The sequence below is a fragment of the Aythya fuligula genome, chromosome 1, assembly GCF_009819795.1.
Source record: "Aythya fuligula isolate bAytFul2 chromosome 1, bAytFul2.pri, whole genome shotgun sequence".
Classification (NCBI taxonomy): domain Eukaryota; kingdom Metazoa; phylum Chordata; class Aves; order Anseriformes; family Anatidae; genus Aythya; species Aythya fuligula.
In genome coordinates, this window is record NC_045559.1 from 120,858,278 (window position 1) to 120,884,113 (window position 25,836).

General features: G+C 35.9%; 1 protein-coding gene across 9 annotated transcripts in view; it reads left to right on the plus strand.

The window, feature by feature from the left end:
* Positions 1-25,836, plus strand: part of DMD (dystrophin) — a 958,404-nt gene that overhangs the window by 590,305 nt on the left and 342,263 nt on the right. For all 9 annotated transcript variants that reach the window (XM_032193124.1, XM_032193145.1, XM_032193154.1 and 6 more), the window contains one exon: positions 17,739-17,974. In XM_032193124.1, coding sequence (XP_032049015.1) covers positions 17,739-17,974 — 236 coding nt within the window. The remainder of the gene's footprint in view (positions 1-17,738; positions 17,975-25,836) is intronic.

The following is a 25,836-nucleotide window of genomic DNA, read 5'->3' on the forward strand; positions in this document are numbered from 1 at the left end:
TACTGATGTTTCTGAGACTCAGCAGATGGAATTATACATGCAGAAAATGAAATCACTGGTGTTCTGTAAAGGATTAGGCAGGAAGTAAGATTGATTTCCTTTCTAGTGCCAAGAACACTAAAAATTTGAACCTGTGCTTGTCACACTAATTCATAATTTTTCTTTATTTGGGTCAGTTTACTGCAATAGCATCATTATATATGTATCATCATAAAACTGTACAGTTCAGAAGGGACCTATGAAGACATCTTTTCCTCTTGTTCAAAGCAGGGTCAATTAGAACAGGTTGCTCAGGGTCATGTCCAGTCAGGTTTTGAAGACAGGTTTTCTCCTCCTCAGGAAGTTATAGAGAGCAATGAGGTCACTTTTTAGCGTTTTTTTCTCCAGACTAGGGAACCCAAGTGACCTTAGTCTCTCCTCACAGGGCATGCCTTCCTGTTACCAGCTTTGTTGCTATCCTCTGGACACTTTCAAGTATGTTAACATCCTTTTAATAATATGAAGTACGGAGCTGCGCACAATATTCAGAGTATTCAGGAACATCACCTCTTTTGACCAGCTAGCTATGTTGTGCTTAATGCTAGGGCACACTGCTGGCTTATGTTGGTCAAGGGAGGTGATTCTCCCTCTCTGCTCTGCTGTTGTGAGACCCTACCTGGAGCATTGTATTCAGCTCTGGGGCCTGGAGCCGGAGAACATGTACATGGAGAACATTGACATATTAGAACAAGTCCAGAGAAGGCCACCAAGATGATCAATGGGCTGGAGCACCTCTTATGTGCTGAGAGAATTGGGGTTGTTCAACCTGGAGAAGAGAAGATTCCTTGGTGACCTTATAGTGACCTTCCAGTACCTGAAGGGGGCCTACAGAAAAGCAGGAGAGGGACTCCTTGCCAGGGGGTGTAGTGATAGGACAAGGAGAAGTGGATTTAAAATAAAAGAGGGTAGGTTTATATTAGATATAAGGCAGAAATTATTTACTCTGAGGGTGGTGAGGCACTCACACAGGTTGGCCAGAGAAGCTGTGGATGCCCCATCCCTGTAAGTGTTCAAGGCCAGGTTGGATTGGCCTTTGAACAACCTGTCCTACTGGAAGGTGTCCCTACTCATGGCAGGAGAGTTGGAACTAGATTGTCTTTAAGATTATTTAGATCCCAATCCAAGCCACTCTGTGATTCTACTGTCAGTCTGCATCCCCGAATCCCTTTCTGCTGAGCTGCTCTCCAACCACTCATCTCCCAGTCTGTACCTGTATCTGGCATTACTCCATCCCAGGTGCAGAACCTGGCATTTTCCTTTGTTGAATGAATAATGTGATCAATGTGAACTGCCTGAAACACCACAGGTGGGGATATTCACCTTCTGTCTGCAGTTAAAACAGTGAGAAGCCTGAACGTTAGCACTAGTCTTTGGAAAGAGGCCTCCCTGCCACCCTTTCTCTCCAAACTCATGACTCATAGAGTTATTGTTTTCCTTGCACTATGATGTCAGGAAAAATATTCTCAAAGAAGTAAAATTGAAGCCTCCCCACATCCAAATGCTTTCATTTGAGGTCATTTTAAAAGAATGATGCATAAAATGATTTTGGAAGGACTTTGTGAAGCAATGGAGTTATCTCCTGTTGATAATTACTTGTTTCCTGGTCCTATAGAGACTTCTGTGGCCATCAGAATTTAATAATGTTGATATCTGTTCTTCTGAGACCAGGGAATGAAGATGTAATTGGCTAACCTCTAATACCCCGTCAGGTGTCATTTTGTCTAGTCTGGCTACAAGAACTCAGCCAGAGGGTCTTACTAAATATACCATCTGGTGGATATAATAGAGGGAAAGGACCCTTTGTTAATTATTTCTAGGTCTGTGTGTTTGAGCTTGTTTGGCAGAATAAGTACTAAAACTATTCTTGATATTCCACCAGGCCAGTGTGCCCTTGGGCATAATGAACAAGAACTACTCTTCCAGCTAGGAAAATGTACTTAGCTGAGAGGTACATTCAAAACCTTAGCAAAAATTGACTTCCAAGACAGGATGATTCAGGAAGGAAATCACAGTTACTATCTGTACTTGACATTACAACATGAAATTGTGTCAACATCTCTATCCATATAACTGATGAGTTGCTTAGCTAGCAGTTTGAAAACATTTTAAGTGGAGAGAAATGCAATTTTAGAATGTGCGTTTATAGGACAAATTTTAACACTATCTTTAGCATTCATACAAATTATTTTGTACTGAACTGCTACTTTGGTAGTTATTTAAAAAGTTATGTAAAGTTATATAGGGCTTTGTAAAACCATGTGGCATGGGAGACATTCCTAACTTTGTTCTTGAGGAAGACATTTTTCAATCAAGTAAGGTGTTAGGGGGAAATTATGGCCACTTTTGTCTAGAGTTATACTTGAAAATACAGTTTCTTAAAAGGATATGTTTTTATTCTAAGTTATGCTTTACTTGAAGATAAGGAAACCTCAAAAATGATAGAATTTAAACATTTGAAAATACTTGGTCAGCTGATTTTACATTACATATACAGTTAATATAACTGAGAGTGCTACTTTATATTGTTATTCTTGCAGTTTAATTTATTTGATGTCCTTGTATATAGTTGGTTTCACTTTTTCCCTGAATTTTTTGTCAAGTTTTTGTCTTGCATGAAATGCCTAATAAATTGAAACAGGAAAGATATGACTGAAATTAAGAAAAAAGTAGAGTGATAGTGTCAATTACAACATTCAAATTATTTAAAAATTAAGTGGAATTCAAGTTATTTGCTTCTTAAAGCTTTACAAGCCAGCAGTCCTTAATGATTTAGAGAATTACTTTCAGAAGGTCCGTTTTAAAAATTGTTTTCACTTTACAGGTTATAGAGGTTAGAGAGGCATATGGCAGAAATACATTATGTGTTGATAATTATTGTATATTCAATACACAAAAAATGAAGAAAGTTTCAGCAGCACTCATTCCACTAGCTTTAGGTGTCCTTCTAATGTGTGTGATCAAATGCATTTTGTGTGTTCCATATAATTTGCTTTGGGGGTATGAGTTGGAGGCTGCAGGCATAGAGCCAAAAACCACAGAGGAGAAGGTTTTTCAGGATTTAGAATGAGTTAGGAAGAATGAAGAGGAGTGTTGCATCAAGCTGAGTCTGTTGAAAGAAAGTTGAGCCATGTTTCTGTTTTCAAGAGACAAAGACAAAAAAGAAAAGGAAAAAAAAAATGACAACAACCAGCTTTGGGCAAAAATGCACAATAAAAGCTATTTTCTTTTCAGTAGGATTTTATAGCTAATGTGCTCTGAAGCCTTTGTTGTTGTATACATTGAACACAGTGTTTGAGTGAACAGGTATGTTCTAGTTCAAAGCTGTGTTTCCCAGAATTTTCAAATGGTAGATTTAAAAACCTTGTGTGTTTCATTATGTGCACCTGAAAAGATAACAATATGTGTATTTAGAGGGTAAATTAAAAACAAATGTACATCAGATGTTAGAGACTCTGTATTGTTTATAGCAGCTGGCATAGCATAATCGAGACCAAGCAACCCAAAATAATTCCTTGGGGAAGACTGAGCAGTCTAGGAACGTGGTTTTTTTTAGATATGTAAATGGAAAAAGGAGAACTAAAGAATACATAGGGCCGCTCCTTGATAGGGAAGGTCTCCTCACAGACGATGACATAGGCAAAGCAGAGACGCTTAACGCCTTCTTTGCCTCTGTCTTCAATGCCGATGATGGGCTTCGGGACCCAGGGTGCCCTGAGCTGGAGGGCCGGGACGGTGGGGATGACAAACTCCCAACTGACCCTGAACGTGTGCGGGATTTGCTACTCCACCTGGATCCCTACAAGTCCATGGGTCCGGATGGGATTCATCCCCGGGTGCTGAAAGAGCTGGCGGACGTCATCGCGGAACCTCTTTCAATTATTTTTCAACGATCCTGGGAATTTGGAGAGGTCCCGGTAGACTGGAAGCTGGCAAATGTTGTGCCAATTTTCAAGAAGGGTCAGAAAGAAGACCCTAGCAATTACAGGCCTGTCAGTCTCACGTCAGTGCCTGGTAAAATCATGGAGAAGTTGGTTCTCGGACTTATTGAGGCGCACCTGGGGGACAAAGCAGTCATTGGTCCCAGCCAGCATGGGTTTGTGAAGGGTAGGTCCTGCCTAACTAACCTGATTTCCTTTTATGATAAGATCACCCGTATGGTGGACCAAGGGAAACCAGCTGATGTGATTTTTTTGGACTTCAGCAAGGCTTTTGACACGGTTTCCCATAGGATCCTACTGGACAAAATGTCCACCATACAGCTAAATAAAAACATCATACGATGGGTGAGCAATTGGCTAACGGGCAGGGCCCAAAGGGTTATGGTAAATGGGGCTGTGTCAGGCTGGCGGGCGGTCACCAGTGGGGTCCCTCAAGGCTCCATTTTAGGGCTGGTACTTTTCAATACTTTTATAAACGATCTGGATGTAGGAATAGAGGGTATTTTGAGCAAGTTTGCTGATGACACCAAACTTGGAGGAGTTGTGGACTCAAGTGAGGGCGTAAAGGCCTTACAGAGGGATCTGGACAGGTTGGAGAGCTGGGCGATCACCAACCGCATGAAGTTCAATAAGAGCAAGTGCCAGGTCCTGCACCTGGGACGGGGAAACCCTGGCTGCATGTACAGACTGGGCGATGAGATGCTGGAGAGCAGCCTAGAAGAGAGGGATCTGGGGGTCGTGGTAGACAGCAAGTTAAATATGAGCCAGCAGTGTGCCCTGGCAGCCAGGAGGGCCAATCGTGTCCTGGGGTGCATCAAGCACGGCATCGCTAGTAGGTCAAGGGAGGTGATTGTCCCACTCTACTCTGCGCTGGTGCGGCCTCACCTCGAGTACTGTGTGCAGTTCTGGGCACCACAGTATAAAAAGGACATGAAACTGTTGGAAAGTGTCCAGAGGAGGGCTACAAAGATGGTGAAAGGCCTTGAGGGGAAGACGTACGAGGAACGGCTGAGGTCACTGGGCCTGTTCAGCCTGGAGAAGAGGAGGCTGAGGGGAGACCTCATCACAGTCTACAACTTCCTCGTAAGGGGGTGTCGAGAGGCAGGAGACCTTTTCTCCATTAACACTAGTGACAGGACCCGCGTGAACGGGGTTAAGCTGAGGCAGGGGAAATTTAGGCTAGACGTCAGGAGGGGGTTCTTCACAGAGAGGGTGGTTGCACACTGGAATAGGCTCCCCAGGGAAGTGGTCACTGCACCGAGCCTGTCTGAATTTAAGAAGAGATTGGACTGTGCACTTAGTCACATGGTCTGAACTTTTGGGTAGACCTGTGCGGTGTCAAGAGTTGGACTTGAAGATCCTTAAGGGTCCCTTCCAACTCAGGATATTCTATGATTCTATGATTCTATGATCTACAGTGTTTTCAGTACTAATGCAAACATGTGGGTATTTTAAAAATACATTACACATAGTATTCACCATTTAAAAGAACTATGCTATCAGCTATTAAAATGGTTGTGTGGGGGCCATAGTAGATAATGAATATTGCCGAACCATACTCCATAGAGCTGAAGAGCTAAGAATCCACAGCTTGCATCTGTTTTGACAAGATCTACACTGAGTTTAGAAAGCAGTGCTACTGACAATAGTCCATTTTAGTTAACATTTGTTTTAGGACAATACTAAATGAGATCACTAGCATGGGGGTTGTAACAGAGAGAAATCCAATGATGACCATGTCCAGAATTGTGTAGCTTGATATATTTGTGTGTGCAGAATCTAAAGGCAATGTCTGCTTTTAATATCAGTTATAATTCAGATTAACTCTATGAAATGTTTTACTGAAGCAAAATATAGGAAAGAAAGTGAACAGGGAGCGATGCGGTAAAGTGTCATAGAGAATATCTTGAGTTCTTGAATTGGTGGTGAGCAATAAGAGTAGGCACTTACTTATATCAGTTGGCCTAACAATGATTGATCATTTCAGTGTAAAGTGGGATAGTAAAGGAATGAATCACTGTCTTTACCTTTTCTTTTGGTTGCTCTGTATGGTTGGAGGAAAGAATAAATAATGATTTATATAAGCCATTTTAGGTTGTTTGATTTTTGGTCATTTAACTCTACAGGCTTCTGTAGTAAAGAGGTTCATAGATACCAACCTGAGTTGGCCCTGTTATGTGTTCATCACCATATATCACTTCCCCATTGTGTTCAAGAAAGAAGTTGTCCGATCATTCCATCTGATTTTCATTAAGAAGCTTTTGCACTTCTAACACATGTGCCACATCAAACAAATAGCAATATGGCACAAAACTGAATCTCTTACCATTTGATTGGAGATATTTCAAGGTCAGGACCCAGTTTCACAAGCAGTTCCATTTTTCAATACAGCTGACAACAGACACAAGCTGAAGACAAACTTGTCTAATAAAGCTTTCAGATTCAATTTTCTTTCTGCATATAGCTTCAGGAATCTCTGGAGGTCATTCACAGCATGTACTGCAACACCAACAGGGAGAAGTAATGAAAAGAGTCTAGATAAAAAGCTGACACTATGCCTTCATAGCTGCGTGAATGAAAACATAATAAGCAAGTTTATAAACACAAATCTCTATGATTCTCTGAATTTCTATCTTGATCTTTATAGCATGTCTTGATGTGAGGATTTGTTCCTGGATTATCTGACAGGTGGAAAAATACATACCAAATATTACTTAAACCACAAAAGAATGATTTAAAACAAAAGAGAGAAGGTTACTACGTTATATTTAACATTCTGTTTCAGGGGTCTCACTACACATAGACACTTTGAAAGTGTCTATGATAAACAGATTTGACAGTATAGTTTACAAAGGGAATGTGAACCTTTATTTTGATTCTTCAGGGCTCCATTGATTAAATAAAACTCTGTGGGTTACTACCTGGAATTTTTATTATACATACACCTATGATGAAATGTAAATCAGAATGTGGAAATAGAAATTGGCTGATTCAGTGTTATTAAAGGCAATATGGAATCTAGATCTTTTTGTTTCTTTTCTGTAACAAGTTGTTGAAAGTGTAGCTGTCAAGATTTGTGACATAAGTAAGAGTAATGCTATCAGTCTTTCAAAGGACATTCACCTACACCCTTTTTGATATATGGTCTTGTATTTTCTTCTGAGGAGCAGGGTTCACAGCTTGTTTTCTTTCATTTAATTTCTTGATCAATAGCGAGTAGAAGCAGGATGTACAGGAATCATTTTGATTAAACTTCATGAAATGTGGATGATACCATCTTGCAGAATTCATCAACATATTATTGATAACCTATACCATATGAGAGCACAGAACTAAGTTATAGATATGGCATTTTTGTTTGTTTACATGTCTCATGTAACATAACTCAGAAAATATTATGTATAACGTTTATTTTTCTCCAGAACACTCTACAGAATACAAGAGGTAGTAAATTTTTTAAAAGTGGCATCAACAGTTTTGCATCATTTTATAGCACAGATAGGTAGAATAAGAATTTGAACTGGTTAATCCCAGAAGATACAGAAAAGTGGTTTCTCAGCTCATTAGAGTTCCTAGCAAAGAAGTATTAAATAGTGGTTTATGCTTTTTTGTTGTTGTTGTTTGTTTGTTTGTTTGCTTTTAAATCAGTCTAACTCTTTCTAGCTTTAGATCACTTTTTTTGTTGTTGTTTTTCATGCTTTAAGCTCATTCTGCTTTTTTTTTTTTTTTTTTTTTTTTTTCTCTTTTCTGTTACAGTTGCCTAAATTACTGTGATACCTGACTATCTAGATGGCATGGGCTTGCAAATAGCAGTAATCTCTCCTTTCTGTTTCCTTTTATATAGCGATTAGGCCTATTGGCATTTGCACTATGTGAAAATCTTTTTTATTCACTACAGTAATAGAAAGTGATAGGTTATTCTGCACACAGTTCTTTTGACTTCTGTGTACTTCTTTGTTGGCTTGTCTTTTTAAAGGAGGAAAGCAAGCTAGCTTTTCCTTCTTAAAGGTGTTCATTGCCATGCTGGTCATATCCTACTGAGAAGTGCAGTGGCACTGACTTCCTTCCTAATGTTTCTCCAGTGACTGGCACTGCTGCAGAGTTAAATCTGCTCTACAGAGAAACAGCCAACCAAAGAATATGAGAAAGTGCGTTCACAGGTCATGAGCAGACTGGAGGCCTGATGGAATGAGGAACAAAGCTTATAATTGTTTTTAACCTTTCTGCTCTACTCAGAGGATATGAGATGATAAAAGAAAGTAAGACTTATTTCTTAAACTGTGGAAAGCTAAGATGAGGGAAAAGATGGATAATCTTCTCTACTATTCCAGTCATAAAATTCTTTAGTCCTGTTGTTTATAAGAAACTTGTCACTGAAACAGACTGCTTTCTTCATTTGTGTCAGCATGGACTAGCAGGAAACATAGTGATGGAGATACGCACATTGAGATTTGAAGTACTGGTATTTCCTTCAAGAGTAGATTAGTGGTCAGAGGGCACATAAGTTCCCAAAGACATTTTTTTCCTATGGTCAAATTAGAATAGCTGGAAAAGCAGTAGGCTAGTTTGACCTGAATAAGTATTACATGTATTTTCATGAACTAGTAGTACAAGGCAAGATATTTTAACGTTTCTGATGAAGAAATAACAGAAGGTGCTTGCAGTGATTTAAGGAGTTGTTTTGTCAAAAACAAAGTAGATGTTGCGTTCTCTAGCTTTTAGTGGTTTTTTTTTAGTGGTTTTGAATTGTGCGGAATTTTTCTCTTTAAGAATGAGTACACCTGGAAATTTTTGCATGAATACTGTAGCGTTCAGGTATTTGCTAATAAGGCTAACTCTTCAGCACTGATTATTTCAAAGCTTCTTCAGACTGATTTTCATAGGACTATAGAAATTGGAGCTGCTGGCACTATGTATTTTTCCCCTGTATCAAAGAACTAGCTGCTGAAGTTCAGTTACATGACAATAATGGTATACTGGAAATGTAAATTGTTGTCATACAGATTGACGTCCAATTGAAAGCTGCAAACTGAATCAAGGAACTTGTTATTTTTACTGACAAAAGGAATAATGAGAGTTGCCTGCATCATTTGTGACAGATGTTGTCACAACATTTTTTATAAGGCAAGTATGTGACAGTATTTGAAGGAACACCACTACTCCTGTAGTACAAAGTGTTCATTTTCATGAAAATCTTCCATAACGACTGCAATCACTGCTTACTTAAAAGACTCCTGTCTTGTGAGGGGAAAAAAAGAAAAAAAGGTTTTGTAGAGTTTTTGTAGAGGTAGAGATAATGCTGCACTAAAAAAGAAAAAGGCTGTTTAAAAAAAAAAAAAAAGTTTGACTCCTTGACTCTTTGAACTGGAACTCTTCAGACTGCCTAGAAATGATGGTGTGTCTTGCTGTATATTGAGAAAGCTAATTAGGGATGCAGAAATCAATTACCGAAAATATTCAGTGAATAAAAGAAAAAAAAAAAAAAAGAAATTTTGTTTCACTATTAAAATATTAATTTAAGTATAGGCAGAAATAAGCAGTTATAGTAAGTAACTTACATTTATAATTAATAAGGGCACTATTTGTATCAATTCAATCTGCTGCTTCGAACAAAACAGGCTGCAACATTTTCTTCAACCCTTCCTTTAATTAAAAAAAAATTAAGAACCAACCAGGTAATTTTATCCTTAAAAACTAAACGTATACCTAGTCCTTATATGGCAAATATCAGCTCCATTGACTGAACTTTTGAATAGCAGATGATTACTGTTTTACAAATATGTTAGTTTTAGTTTTTAGTATCATAAATTTCTTTGAGAATCCAAATGTTACTACAGTACAGAGTTTGTACTTATGGGAAACAGAGTTTTTTCTGTTTCCCATAAGATTGACTCCCTTGTGCACTGACTTCCTAAGGTTTCCTTTCAAAGGTCTCATGAAAAAGGTTGAAATGTTAATTTCTATATAAAAGGGATATCTGTATTTCATCATTACTTAAGAAAAAAAAAAAGTGCCATCCTGAAGCATGAATATTAATATGCATTGAATGCTTTTGAATTTTTCTTCCTTATCAGACGTAAAATTCTTTATCTAAGATTAATATATTATGAATGAATGAATGAATGTATAAAGCAGCTTAGTCAAAAGTTTGAAGAAAGCGAATGAAGAAAATGAATACTTTTATCCAAAATTCTTGTATTCCATTTGGTGTTTCAACTGATAAGTATATAAACCATTTAAGAGAATGTATGAGTTCATCTTGTTTTATACAAACCAAACCATTATATGCAATCTGAGGTTCTGTAGCCTCTCTGGCTAGATGTGAAATCTTCACAAGGAAGAATTCACCAAATGACAAACTAAAACTAGCAAAAGAGGATTTGAGTCACATCCATAAAGACAGGTAATCATTTTTAGATATTAGCTTTTCATTTTAATTGAGAGTCTGAATTTTCTACTTCAACAAGATTTCTTCTTTGGCTCGTGGAACATATTTCACATGAACCTAAGGGGAAGACTCAAATCAATAATGACAATAAAGGGCTCAGGCAAGCTAGAAATAAATTGTGTGTCTCAGCTGGGAGTTTTCTGGCACTTCATATCACAATTAAGATATAAGACAGTATTGTTTGGGAAACAACGCACAAACGTTTCCGATTTTTTTTGTTTTTGTTACAATAAATGATTAGCCTTGACATACTTCCAATTTATATTGTACCAATATCTCAGTATTTGGGTCAACTTTTATTTGTAAAGAATATGTTAGTGGTTATCAAGAAATTATTATTTTTACTTTAGTAGGAGCATTGGTGATGATATCAGAAATTTCTTCATGTAACCTTTAAGCTAATGAAGATAAAGAAGAATCTAAAAGTTATATTTGATAAGCAATTTGCATAAACAAGAATATATTTTTGTAAAAGAAAATTTTGAAGTCCTTACCAGTAAGTTCAATCTTTTTTTCACCTGGACTATTTTTAAAGCATTATCTCGTTATTATAGTGAGTCCACCATGGTGACACTTTAATTTTCGAATATTGTTTTCACCTAACTTTTTAAGTGTGTGTTAATAGTTAAATTAACCTTGGTAATGTAATCACTTTTATATTTTAAATTGAATTTAGAGCCACCATTTAGCTACTATAGGAAAGGTTCCTGTGGGTACCTTTTCCAGTCTCAGTGTCTGGTTAATTCTTATATTCAGCACAAGTGATCCATTCATACCCTAGCCTTTCACTTTTCAGTTTTTAGTGGGCCCATCTATCATGTTGAACTTTGCCTAAGGAAAGGTTCACAGGGAATACCATGACAACACTATGACTGGACTTTTGAGCAGCATATCTTTCAGAGAGGTTTGAATAAAACTATAGGTCCAAGCAGAGCAAGAGTCATTAGATCTGTAAACTCATCTATCATTATATTACAATCTTCAATTGATTTTCTGCTACCTGCCCCTGCTTGAGTCACAATAGGGTAGAGTAATGCAGATTTAAAGCATTTGACACAACACATACAGCAATCAGTTGGATGTTTACATACACTGTGCCTGAATTATTTACGTGTATTTTTCTGTTTTCCTCAGAGTCAAATGCAGGTGAGTTTCCTGACTAAAACAGAAATGAAGTTTAGTAGTAGTATGTTACTGTTACTCATTATCTAAAGGATTTAGGGCTGTCATCTGCCTTACTTGATGTTGCTAACTGTGGAAATAAATCCTTAGGCTAGAGATGCAAGTTACTGTGTTATTTCTTCTTTATCAAAAAGCTTTGACCTGGTTGATCTGGTTTTCCTGCAAAATCAAAACTTTTTGACACTACTTAAAGCATTTGGAAGAATAGCTAGAAACACTCCTGTGAATGGATTTGGTTCTGCTTAAGGACACCAGTTGATATGGTGTGTTGGAAGGGGTTTGAAGCTTTTGGAGAAGTTGTCATTCTTCCTGTCCATTCTGTTCCTGTTCAGTAGCTAAATAAAGATTTTGGTTTGTTCAAAGCTGTAAGTCTGACACTCTTGACACATCACTGAAATAAGCAGACTAAAAGAGTTGAAAAAAGTGCTTTCCTTCAGTTGACTTCATTCTGCTTATTTCTGCGTTTAATATTTGAATTGAAATTTAATGACACATTTTTATTATTTCCACTCCTGAAATTTAGCATTACAGATTATTGCCAAGTAGCACAATATATGTATATTATGTAAATATATATATATAATATATGAAAATATATTATAATAATATGTATTATATATTTTATACATTATATATATTTATTTATATACTATAATATATTTATTTTTTTTTTTTTCATCCAGTGTATTTCAAGGTTTGTGATCAAGCTGAAAATCACACCTAGTTCAGGCTACTGTTTAATTGGGTTTAGATTTTGCATTAGGTAGTTCAGTTCTGTTTCATTTTTCTCCTATTACTGTTCTGCATTGTTTCCTTCTTTATTAAATAGTAGAAAGTGCTAATGAGAAGTTACTGGAAAAGCTATAGGTCAATGTGGTTTAATGTCCTAAGTTCTAATTGTCCTTTTGGTTTGCCATTTCACAGTATTGAACTGATATAACCTTTAAATAAGTTGAAAGATTAAGTTCTTATTTTCATTTCTGATGTGTTACAGTAGGATAGAACTTATTACCAAGATATTTGAAAGAAAGAATTTCATTCCATTTCTGCCTTGTAAATTAAATGTCTTGTACAAAACAAAACAAACAAAAAATATCTATCCTCTTTGAGTCACAGAAGCTGTCTGGGCTGTTCTGGATAAATTACTTTAGAATAAGATCTGTTGTTACATATTGTGTAATTGGTATTGATTTATATTTCTCTGTTAATTTCAATTATTTGTGCTTTTCTGTTGAATGAATTACATCTGTGAAAGCATGAAAGAAAGAGAAATAAAGGACAGATGTACTGTTTATAGTGGTATTTTTGTTCTGAGGGGTGATAGATATCAGAAGAGAAACATACAGTGCAACTACTTTCTAAACTTAATTGCTATAAATAATTTGATAACTTGAATATTTTAACTGCTAAGACAAAATGGATCAGAATGTTATCATACCATTAGTGATAGATAATGCACCCTGAAGCTTTTAAAGAAGATACTATACTGGGCAGTGCACTTCTGCTAGTGCTTTATAGTCTTATAAAGCACTAACAAGACTTATAGTCTTGCAAAACTAAGCCAAAGCTCAGAGCAGTGATACCATGCACATTAGAAGAATAATCTCTTCTGGAATAGATGCCATTTGAAGGAAGAAGTGTGTGTGTCCTTATACATATATGTATATATAAATCAGCAAACTCTGAGTTTACTCAGACCAAAACATGCAAGAAGCTAAGAGATGCCAGGCAGTATTATCAGACATCCCAAGTCTACTTATGGAGACTTATATTCTTCTTTAGAATGTTTTTCTTTGATTTACCTGAAATACTAGTGAGAATAGGGATTTCTTCTGAGATGAGACAACATCTGCTTAACCTATGTGAATGCCAAAATAAGCAACTGTTTTTGTGTCGTCTAAGAACCTCTTAAGTCACAGAGGAAATACAAGGCCTTTAAATGAACTTTAGGGCAGATGGAAGTGGACCTAAGTATCCGTCCCTTGGTAAAGACTCGAAGTTAATGCTTATGCATTATTTTTGCACTTAACTCTTTTTGTAAAATTCTGGAATGAAACACTCAGCGGTGTTTTTGACTAATTGCATGTGTCTTGACCTGTGTGGAATGCCTCGTTGCAAATAATGAGACTTTCTCTGATTCACTTTGACCTACAGTATCATGGAGTTCATGTGGGGAGAGAGTGAAAAGAGATTACACTTTGGAATTGGTACAGGAAATTGTGACTGATGTGTGGAGTTGAAATCCTATCTAGGAGTGAGAATATAGACAATTCCGTGAATTTATGTCTTGGGTATATAATGGTGTCAGATTTTTTTTTTTTTTTTTTTTTTTTTTTTTTTTTTGATACCCAGCCCAGAGAGAGGAAGGCAGAAGAACATATCAAATGAAGAAAGCTCTAAAGAACATCATTAAAACATCAGAAAGCAAACAAAATATTTTAAAATCTGTGAAAAACTGTAGGGTATTTTATTTTTGTTATTTATTTCTAGTTAGTGTTTGTTGCACATTATTTTGTCCTTCAGGCAATTAAATAACATTCATCAGAGACAGATGCTCAGAGAGTTCTCTGCCATTTTCTTCCCCTGCTGAAAAAAGATGAAAAATTCAATAGCCTTCTGACTGTAAGCATTAAAAGAGTACAACTAACGCATTGCCAGTAAGCTGCATGCACTATATTGGCAGAAGTACACTGCATGTAATTGTGAGGATATTAATGATCATTTCTTGACCCTTTTTGAATTCTCCTTATTTTATGGGTAAAGCATTGCAGACAGTTTTTGTTTGTTCATTTGTTTGTTTCCAGTGATATAGCCAGGAGTTATTTTAGACCATTGAAGTTTGCAAGCTCTAAGTGCCAACTCAGCCAAACTAAGTAACTAATAATACATTTTTTTTAATGTTGACATTATTTTCTAGCTTCAGCGTACAAGTGGACACAATAGCAAATGAATCTACAAATGAAATAGTTCTTATTTTGAGAAGTAACTCTATAGTAAGTTCCTCTTGCCTTAAAGGAACATTATCTAGCTTTCTTTCCTTGCTCATCTTGCAGATCTTAATGCACTGTTACTGCCTCCCTCCCCTTTTCTGCTTGATGTGGCTTTGTTTTAAATATTACCTTTGATGTCCAAAGTTGGCAACTGTATGGACGCAACCATTTCCTGGAGCCATTCATGATCCACTCTGAGGAAGAGGCTGATCTGTTCTCCCTTTTCTCCTTCCCTGCAGAAGTAGTTGCCAAACTCATTCCTCCTTCATCTGCTGACAGGCAAAGAAAAACTATGGCATATCGTTGGTTTAAGGAGAGGGATAGAAAAGATGTCTGTTACTGCCAAAGCATGGAAATTCGGCAGCTAGTAGTGCTGTGTTTCTCTCTAGCCAGCACAGTAGGAATCTGGGGTGCTAAGCACCATTCAGTATTTAAACACCTCCTCACAAATCTGTTCCAAAACAGAAAACAAAGGCTGGATGGAGGCATCACGAATCCAAAGATTCAGACTTAAAACCATGAGTTAGAACTCATTCGTTAGGTAATGAGCTGAGTCTTCTGCTCAAAGTCATACCTTCAGCCACTTAAGTCCATTAATGAGTAATGGGTGCAGTACATTACCTTCTGTGCATGGCCTCCCTATTTTCTGGTGGTAACAGCTATAGGCGAAGTGAACACAGAAAAAGTGTTAACAGCTTTCCTATATCCGAAGTAATTTTGAGAGTGACTAATCACAGAATGGCTGAGGTTGGAAGGGACCTCTGGAAGTCATCTGGTCCACACCCCTGGTAAAATAGAGACACCTAGAGCAGGTTGACCATGATCATGTCCATGGTCAACCTCTCTCAGCTTCTCCTCATAGGAGAGGCTCTCCAATCCCTTGATCATCTCGGTGTAATAATTTGCATGATTTAGGTAAGAAGAAATATAACGGGGCAGATAATATCTGGAGTAATTGCAACAGAGATGAAAGAAAACCCGATGAACACAGATTAATAATTAATCATGTATATGTAAAAATCTTTTTTTAAAAAGGAAAGAAAACAGGAAAAGGAAGAGATCCTTTAGGGTTATGTGGTAGGGTTTTAGTTGTTTGTTTTTTTTTTAATATAAAAAACTGACAGTGTTTAACTGTACAAGATACTCTGTCATATCAAACAGTGGGATGTTATAAAAAAAAAAAAAAAGGCCCACAGAAGTCCAACTTGACAAGCCTCTTTCTATGTCAGCAAAAGATTAATGCATTTTCTCATCAGTTTGTGTGATTTTTATTTAAAAACTTTCCTTGTTAGAACAGCATTTACAACTATTATTTCATAGTTTTTCACAGGTATTTGATTTCAAAGCTCAAGAAGGAAAAGTACAAGGATTACACTTCAGAAATACAATAATGATATGGGTGGGTGGATAAATATATTTAATTGCAGTGTATGTCATTAAAAATCACCACTTGCAGGAGTCACTTTCAGTATCATAATATTGCTGTTTATTCAGTCTGGATAAATAACATAGATGTTAGTTGATTTGGTAAATTGTTTGTAATCATACAGTACTTTTAATGCTGACAGCATCTTCTGTTGTTTTTAGTGACAGTCATTTTGATACTTGTGCACAGCTTTTTCCCTTTCTGCATTGATGAAGAAGGTCACTGATTCAGGAGTGAAATAACTCAACCCTTTCCTCTTTAGTGAAAAAGAGTTGCTAAATTTCTTGGCAAGATTGGTTAAAGTTACTGATTTACTCTTTTACATGGTTTTACGGCTAAACTGTTGAACCTTCACCTGCTACTTGCATTTTTGGACTTCAGACCTACTTTGTGAATGGCATAAATGCAAATAAGGAAAAATTTCAGACTCATAGGAAAAAAAAAAAAAGGCAAACAAAACGCAACTTACTCTGCATGTTCGCTGTATTTACTTAAAGACAACCTACCCTACAGAAAGCTTGCCGGAAACTGGTTATCTCTGCACTGTAAAGAGACTGGAAACAAATACAGATGAATGTCTTTGGTCCTTCAGAAATTTATATTTCATTTTCAAGAACTGTTCACTTGGAAGTTTCTAACTTCACTTTAGACTCGCTTCACTTCTGTTCACCTCATTGCAGCAACTGCACGTGTTCTAGTGATTTATCTATTTTATTACTGTTCTTTGTGAACTAGACTTCTTTAAAGAATGGGAAAAAAATAACCAAAATACATCATGGTAGCCTCTTGTGCCATAATATGCATAATGAATTGCTGTTGTATGGGTAACAGGAGGGAAGAAAAGTCTGATATCTTATAGCCAACTATTTGTAAATGACATAACTGAGAAGTAGAAATCAGTCTGTTGCATGGTGCTCTCTGCAATAGTAGCTCTCTGTGTCAACTCTCATCATTGTTGACTGCAGAGAAACTGCCCAATCCAAGCACTGAATAATGAACTGATTCTTTAACAACCAGCTGTTAGGTCAAGAAAGGGCATAAAAGACAAGATATGTCAATTTTCTTTGAACAGTATGAAAAAATTCCACTAATTTCTACATAATAGCACATAATAATATTAAGTTGTGAAGAAAAAAAGATGAAACTGTCCAAGGTTAAACTTCTTGTGAAAGCATCCATATCAGTCACAGAGCCTATGGGAAATACCTGCTGGTAACAGAAAGAGACAAATTTACAGTTACACCATGGCTAGAGACCATGGAAGAAATGTGTTTCTAGATATATGGTCATACTGTGATAAACTAGGTTCTATAGCCTACACATTTTCAATCAGCCTTTAACCTCAAGACAGATCCAACCATGCTACTAGATTTTGGAAGATGACTCGTGCAGTGATAATTCACTGACCTTGAGTGAGTGTTCTTTTTATATTGAGATGTCTCTTCTTGTGTTACCAGGGCCCAGGATGTAATCTGAATATGCTGAGAGTGTTGAAGTGTTGAATGTTAAACACATATTATAATAGGAGTACTACAGAAAAATGAATTCATATATTCTTTTTAGCTTTAATTTTCATATTTCTATTAGACATAATATAAAAACAAAGAGCTTATTTTTGTATAGCTCTTTCTATTGCATGAACTATGTTTCTGAAATAAACATTTTTCATAGTTTGTTCATTCAGTAATTTTAGTATTTATTTTTTCTTCTTTCAGTAACTTCTGGTCAAACTGTTGCTGTGGATACACAAACCAGGGTAACCAAGGAAACCACCACCTTCAAACCAGAAATGCCATCTTCTGTGCTTTTGGAGATTCCAGCCTTGGCTGACTTCAATAAGGCATGGGCAGAACTCACTGACTGGCTTTCTCGACTGGACCGAGAGATAAAATCTCAGAGAGTGACAGTAGGTGATCTTGATGATATCAACGACATGATCATCAAACAAAAGGTATGAGAAACACTGATTTTTCAAGTTGAAAGCCTCATGATCTTTATTCTGAGTTAAATCATTTCGGCAGGGAACACAGGAAAGATGATAGACTGCAATACATGTAGTGGTTGCTTAAGCTACTTTATCCCATAAACATATTTACTGGTTAAAATAGTAAGATAATTAAGTGGGGGGAAAAAAAAAAAACAAAAAAGGTGTTTAATATTTTCTATGGTACTCAAGGAAAAATATTTAGCTTCCGATTGCTTGTGCTGATGGTGTAGTAAGATGGTGATATATGCCAATGGTTGAAATATAAACCTCAGGAGAAAAAAGGCGTGACATATTAAACTCCAGATTGCCAGGAGAAAAGATACCCTGTTTCATACCTTTTCTTGTGTTGTTTCTGTAATGAATTTCTGAGAGGCTTCTATCCTGTTGCTGTTGGGTTATGAAAAGCTCCTCGGTATTCTAACGAAAAAGAATAGCTTATTAATGCAAATGTTTTGTCAGCAAAACTGCATCAGTGTTACTTATCTTTGAAAACACAGAAAAATATGGAAATGCATGTGCAAGGACGAAAAAAAAAAAAGACTAACTTTAGCTACTCAATAGCAATAAAATTAATTTGTTATTATACAGTTGAAAGTAATTACCTGCCCTCTAGATTTAGCATTGCTCAATATAAAACATTTGGCTTGCCTGTGCAAAACTTTTCTGTGTTAAATTTCTATTTGGTTCAGTTCTAAACTGAATTTGGGACTCTCTATTATAAATCACTCTTCTACTTCTTCCTCCTCCTAATAGAAAGATTAATTTATTTTAAGGAAGATATTGACATTCTTTCTCTTTGGTTGAAGTAAAAACAGAAGGAGAAACAGTGGACAAATTTTGCTTTACTAAGCAGTTTTATAAGAAGGTGTATATTAAAATACACAGATGTCTAGTAGGATTAGTTCTGTTTGTTTTCTTGAATTTCTTTTTTGTCTGTGGTTTTAAACTTATTTTTGAGACTTTTTGTTTGCTTTACTTTCTTTGTTAGTAAGAGGCTTGTTTCATCTTGTTTAATGTTTGAAGTGGCTGTTAATATTTGCTGTGTAGAATTACATAATGTTATATAAATTTAAAATTAAAACATTTTAAAAGTCATGGGCATATTTTTATAATAAGTGGTAGTTGATACATCTACACCGGCCACTAGATTAAAATAGCTGTTAAGTCACATGAAAATGTTGACTGCTAAAGAAAAGGTGTTTATTTTTTATGTTTTTTTTTTGTTGTTGTTGTTGGTGGTGGTGGTGGTGGTTTTTATTTATTATTTTTTTTTAGAATTTTTTGAAAAATTGTCATATACTGGTGTTCAAAATTATATGGTTTTCTTACTTGTGCCTCATTGTGCTGGCAGGCAAAATTTCAGCTTCTTTCCTTCTGTAGATCTCTTTCAGTTAAACATGAGTTCATACTACTAACTGTTGAGAACCAGAATTGCCATTAAGGTTATACATGCTTTAAATTGAACTGGTTTATTTTCATCTTCTTAACTCAAGGCAAAAAAAGCTGGTTAAGTCAGCACTGTTATAGTCTTCCTCTCACTACTTTTCCTGGCTGGATACTGCCTTTTTTTCCATCCCGTGCTGTGCTGGTAACAAAACCAGCAGGAATATATATATATTTTTTGGATGTGCTTACCTCTCTAATTGGCTGTGCAACAGAATGTGACATTTAATATATTCTCTGATGAGATGGAAGAATCAATGTCTAAATATAGACTGTTAACTGGCTCCCATTTCTTTAATGATCATCAGGAGAAGGCACCACTTAATAGATGGAAAAGAATATCATGAAGCTTTGATTATGTAGCTAAATCTTCTTACTGGATTATTTGGTGAGATTAACAAAGAGTTTCATTTTAGGCTTCTCAAAAAAACAAACAAAAAACAAACAAACAAACAAAAACGCTGCCTTTATGATGTGTAGTATCTGCAGCAATGTGTGAACTGACAAAGTTGGACTTGTGGATACTAGGCTATTCTGAAAAGTCAAGCCAAAGATGATCTCAACTGGAAATCCAAAAATAGTGCTTCTCTTCCAAAATCTGTGTATTCTGTAATGATCATAGTCATACTTCTCCTATGTTTGTGATTTTAAAGTCTTTGAAAGTCACAGTATTACGCTGTGGTATGGATAGCTTGTAGCACCTCCATAGGGAGCTCTGTAAGCTTTAATAGGAATTCTGTTTTAGTATCTTGACAATTTGATTTATTTTGTGCTTCAGGTTTTTAACGTTAGGTGTAGAGTATCATCTTAACACAGCTGACCACCACCCTTATAAAAATTGATTATTATAAAGATATGCTTCCTGAAACTGTTTTATTATAATGCATGTCAAGTTGTTCACACAGAATTTAGAACACTTCAAAGTGTTAACCCTGTTGGCATGCTACCAACCTCTTACTGTTTTGGGGTTTTGTTTCCATTTCATATTTCTTTCAAAACAAAGAATTGCATTTATACTAAGAAATTGAAATGCCAAAGCAAACATTTTAAAAACAAAGAAATCCCATATCCTACCAAGGTATGTAACATGACATTTTGCAAATCATCCAGGTAAAAATTAGTGACCTTAAGTTGTCCTTTCTTTCACAGCAGCATGTAATGTTATTGAAGCTAAGGCTCTGAGGGCATTTTGGTTAGGTTCATTTCATTCTGATTGTGTCACAAAAACACAGCCACTAACTCTGTCATATTTTTCCTCCATAAAAATTGAAGACATCATTAGCCCCCACTTGAACTTTCTTTGGAAGTGATCACAGTGAATTGCTACTTCTGTGTGAATGGTTATGATAATACAGTAACATGCACAAAGGTTAATTACAGAACAAAACAAAACAAAAAAATACAACTGTTTTAAGAAAAAAAAATGCTTTAGTGGCAGCATTCTCTTAATGTAAGGAACAGTACAACTTAAATTCTGCTAAGCAGTGCACATGCTATGTAGTAAAATAGCATACTAAATGAGTGGTATAATGAGTATTCATTTTAAACATCTCTAGTTAATCGTTCTGTCAAATGAGTGGTATGAAATGAAAATTTCATGAAAACGCATTACATGTTTTACTTTCCATCTATGATTGTATATATCACTACATTATGTGTAATTAAAGTAAAAGACACTAAAAAGTGTGTAGTTAGGAAATTTTATAATAGCATCAGTGTCATGTTTTCATGACAAAGAAATAGATATAAGGCAGGCTGACAAGAGGCTCATATATAATTTTTCTTTAGATAGCCTTCATCTATAAGTAAAGTCCAGGAAGAAATAATGAGAATATATAATATTCCAAGATATAAGTAGCTGAAGAACTGAATTAAGTTTAGAATTTAGAATTAAGCTGCTTCATTTCATTGTCCTTATTTCAAAACAATCAAGTTGTTTTATATTCGATGGTCAGGTAGGGGTTCTTCATAAAAGAGAACATTGTAGACAGAGAACAGGATGATAAACTATCTTTTCCTGTATTACTGAAAAATAGAAACCTTTCCTTATTTAGGATGACAGAAGGCCCCTATCCAGAAACTGTGCTTTGGCATCATTATGTTTTGAAAAAAGCTTCTAGTTGGAATAGTTAGATTTTTACTGAAAGCAGTAAACCATGAAAGCTGTGCAAAGTGTGAAGATAGTTAACAATTCTGTTAAAAGAAAAACAACAAACAAACAAACAAAAATCTCTTTAAATTTTGAATTCTCTCCATAGATTTTGCATGCTGTCCATGTAAACTTTGTAACATACGTTATTGAAAACATGGGTTTGGGCTGTACCAGATGAAAATCTATTATGTAGTACAAAGTATTATAATAGTAAGTAACATTACTAATGAATTTGACTACAGCTTTTGCTTCTAAGAGCAGAGATTGAGTCTACACTTCCAAGGGTGGCAGAGTGGATTCATCTGAAGAAAGTATGTATGTAGAATGGGACCCATAGCCAAGCTAGGTACTAAGACTTTTAAGCAAAGAAGAGGAAAATATACTTTTAGGTAATGATTTGTGTGGTCTTAGTCATCCAAAAAAGTTTGGGTAATTTATTTCTACTCAATTAATTTGTCAATACTCAAAAAATAGTTTTGATCTTCTGTCTATTAAAGGAATAAACAAAATTTGAATGAAGGGATTATTTTCACTATTAATTACTGAATTGATTTTTCAATAGCTGAGGATCCTGTACAGTTGAAAGAACTGTTAATGGTAGATAATATTGGTTTATAAGCTGTGCTTATAAACAGACTTCAGATAAAAGAGTAGCTTGAGTGACATTCCTAGGTTTGAGGATTTTTTTACCTATCCTTTCCCATGGTTACATACCATGCATCTTAGTAAACAACTTTGTGGTTATACAAACATCTTAGTATGGAACCTTACAATTAATGTTCTGATAGATCAGATGAATGGTAAATTTTCTGTCCAAACTGTTTTCCAATCTAAGCTTTTGTCTAAATAAAAATGCAGATTTCTAAATTTATATCCTGCTTTTACAGAAGCCACTGTAATTGCCAAATCAAAAATTTTAGTTCTATATTGCAGATTGTAAATCAGTGCACTCTAAGTAGACTCATGTTGAATGAAAACTTTTAGATACAGCCACAGATACTTGTGTCTGTCCATACAGTTCATATGAGAAGTGAAAGCTACAGATAAGGAGAAGTCCTTAACTTTTTGGACAGTGTACTTCAAGTTCTGCATAGATATGAAGAAGTTTCATACTAGTGACATATGCATGAAAAGACCCGCACACAGATAATGTACTGTTTAAAAACATCATAGGAGATTTTACACCTGGATCTGCATGTTTTCCATTTTACTGTTCTGACGATTGGACATTGTGTTTATGGACATAGTTTAGTGGGTAGTACTGGTGGTAGGGTGATGGTTGGACCAGATGATCTTGAAGGTCTTTTTCAACCTTAATGATTCTATGACTCTATCACGTGTTTAAAGGGAGTTCACTTGTCTAGAATCCAAGTATGGTGCCAGGAAGATGGGAGATGATATTCATACTTCCAGAATCAAACTTCAGAAGCACATTTCAACCATCCCTCCCTCCATGCTATCATGCTGCTCTAGTGGTTGTTTTTGAAGCTTCACATTCTCTATGTTCTTCTCTATCCATATAAACACAAAGTTGCAGCCATTCCCTGAGACACTGGTAGATCAGGATCCATTAGATCCCAAAGCAGGGCTAGAGCCAAAACTGATTCTGCAGCATGTTCACTGGTATTTTTGTGCATCTCCTCTGCTAGCAGAACCATACAGATGACTTTATGACTTCAATGGTGTGGAAAGCCATCATTATATCTATGAATTTCACCTTATAATATATATTTTTTTTCATTCAGGAGACTACCATCATAATTTTATGCATATTTTCAGAGTGTTGTTCAGTTTAACATGGGAAATCTAGCACAATTCTTATTTTAGAATGTCATGCTGCTAGACTTTTTAAATTGAAAATTCTAATTTATGAGAAGTACTGGAAGGCTGGTTTCAGTATTTTAAGTGAATAAAATACTAATTACTGAATAGAGTCCTAAATACACTAAAAAGTTGGAATTACAAAGTTTGTATGCTGAAAGATTTTAGCTTCTTTACAGATTAAAGATGAAAAAAAAAAAGTATGTCTATCAGCCTTTTATGCTTATTCTTAAAGGGTAGATCATGAAGCAGGATGCTATAGAGGGCCTGGAAATCTGAGTCTTTAAAGGGAAACAAAAGGGGGAAAAATGAAAAAAATACCTTCTATTAGTCTGAAAATTGGACCTCAAGGTATGCAAAGTATGTGTCAGGAGACTCTTTTTTAATACTTCGTAGCACATAAAGCCAGGTGATATTTTAAAACAGGTTGACCAGCTCATTATGGTATGTTAGAGAGTATATTTGTTTTCTGCAACAATAAAAAATAAAGCTGCCTAAACACTGTGTTTTGGAGAGCAATTAACAGCCATATCCTTATTTTTCAATAATGTTAATCACTAGAACACGCATAAAATGTTACTTCTAAGGGTCTGATTCTAAACTCATTGAAGTAAGAGTTGCTTTCATCATTTTTCAAATAGTTTTCAGTCAGGCTGTAAATCACTCAAACAAAAAGTACTGAATACTACCATTGTGCCTAAAGATAACTTTCCTGTGATTACTTTTATCGACTTATTGTGAAATAAATTGATTTTTTTCCCCAATTCCCGCCAAATAAGCTTCCAGGAAAAGATAAATTATCATGATTAGTTCAGCTGGCATCTTCTTAGTTTACGAAGGGAAAGGACAAGAGTGTAGGAACCCATTTACAGTTACGCTTATATGCTGAGTATTAGAAATACAAGCTTTTCACTGGGGTTGCATTTTTCAGTAGCAAATATATTTTTCTGTGTTCCTTAGTCTGGCCTATCTTATAAACGACCTATTCCACCAAAACTGGACTTCACTTCTCTTGCTCTTTTATCTAAATCATTTTTTTACTATGTATGTTTGCATTCTGGTAATATGTGCAACTCAGAGACTCATCATCACACTAGACCCTAATATACAAGAAGGCATGAATGTATAAAAACCGCTTAAATCTTCATCAGTAGCGTGCATGCCCGGTCTGCAAGAAAGTTTAAGTATATGATGGGCTGCATTTAACAAGACCCTAGGCAGCACATTGAAGGAAGTGATAATTCCCTGTAGTCAACATCTGTGAGACTATACTTGGGGTGCTGGGCCCAATAAAGCTTTGCTGTATACAAGAAAGATATTGGGGGAGTCCAGTGCAGGGCCAGCAGGGTGAGCAGAGGTTGAAGTACTTGGTACATGAGGAGGGGCTGATGGTACCTGGCTTGTCTAGCCTAGAAAGAGAGAGCTTGGGGGGACCTAATTGCTGCCCATAGCCACTGGATGGGAGGATGCACAGGAAACAGAGCCAGGCTTTACTCAAATGTGCACAGCAAAAGGTTGAGAGGAGATAGACACAAAGAATCATAGAACATCCCAAGTTGGAATGGACCCACAAGGATCATCAAGTCCATCACATGCAGCAGCAAAGGGGATTCTGATGAGATATTAGGAGAAAATATGTTCACAATGAAGAAACTGAAATGCTGGAACAGGCTGTTCAGAGAGGTTGTGGGTTCTCCATCCTTGGAGATGTTCAACACTGGACAGTGCCCCATGTAACCTGAAGTGGCTCTGAATTTGGCCCCATTTGAACAGTAAGTAGGTAGGGCAAGATGATCTCTGAAGATTCCTTCTAGCCTAAATTATTCTGTGATTATATATGAATGCAATTTGTAAAGAGCAAGGTTCTGTACTGTATATCCCATCAGTCAAGCACGTTTTAAAGGAAGGGAAACATGGCTTTATGATACCTTTGCACCCTTCCCACCTCATTTTCAGCCCTCTAAGGACTGAAGTAGTCCTTGTACATTTTTAACAAATTATTTAATTATAAATACTAGTGAGGATCTGTATCTGACAGTTACACTAGTGTTAAGGGGCTATATTTTCTATTCATAGTAATATATATTATTAGCAAATATAACAAAAAAAGAGCTGTGTGTGATTTTGTTTTTATTAGGAAATTGTGAGAAGTATAAAAGCAGCTTGTTTCTAAATAATCATGCAATGTATAAAATTCTAATCTAGTTGTAATCATAAAATGCAAATTAAAACTAGAGGGACCAATTGTATATTTGCTTATTTTATGTGTGAGGAGATGGAGCTCTTCTCAGAGAAATAAGTTTTCCTCTGTAAGAAAATAAAAACATCAACTCCCAGCAGAGCTTCCTAATAAAGCTCATCTTGAAACACAGTTCTTTTATGTAGGAAAAGAAAACGATCCCAGAATCTT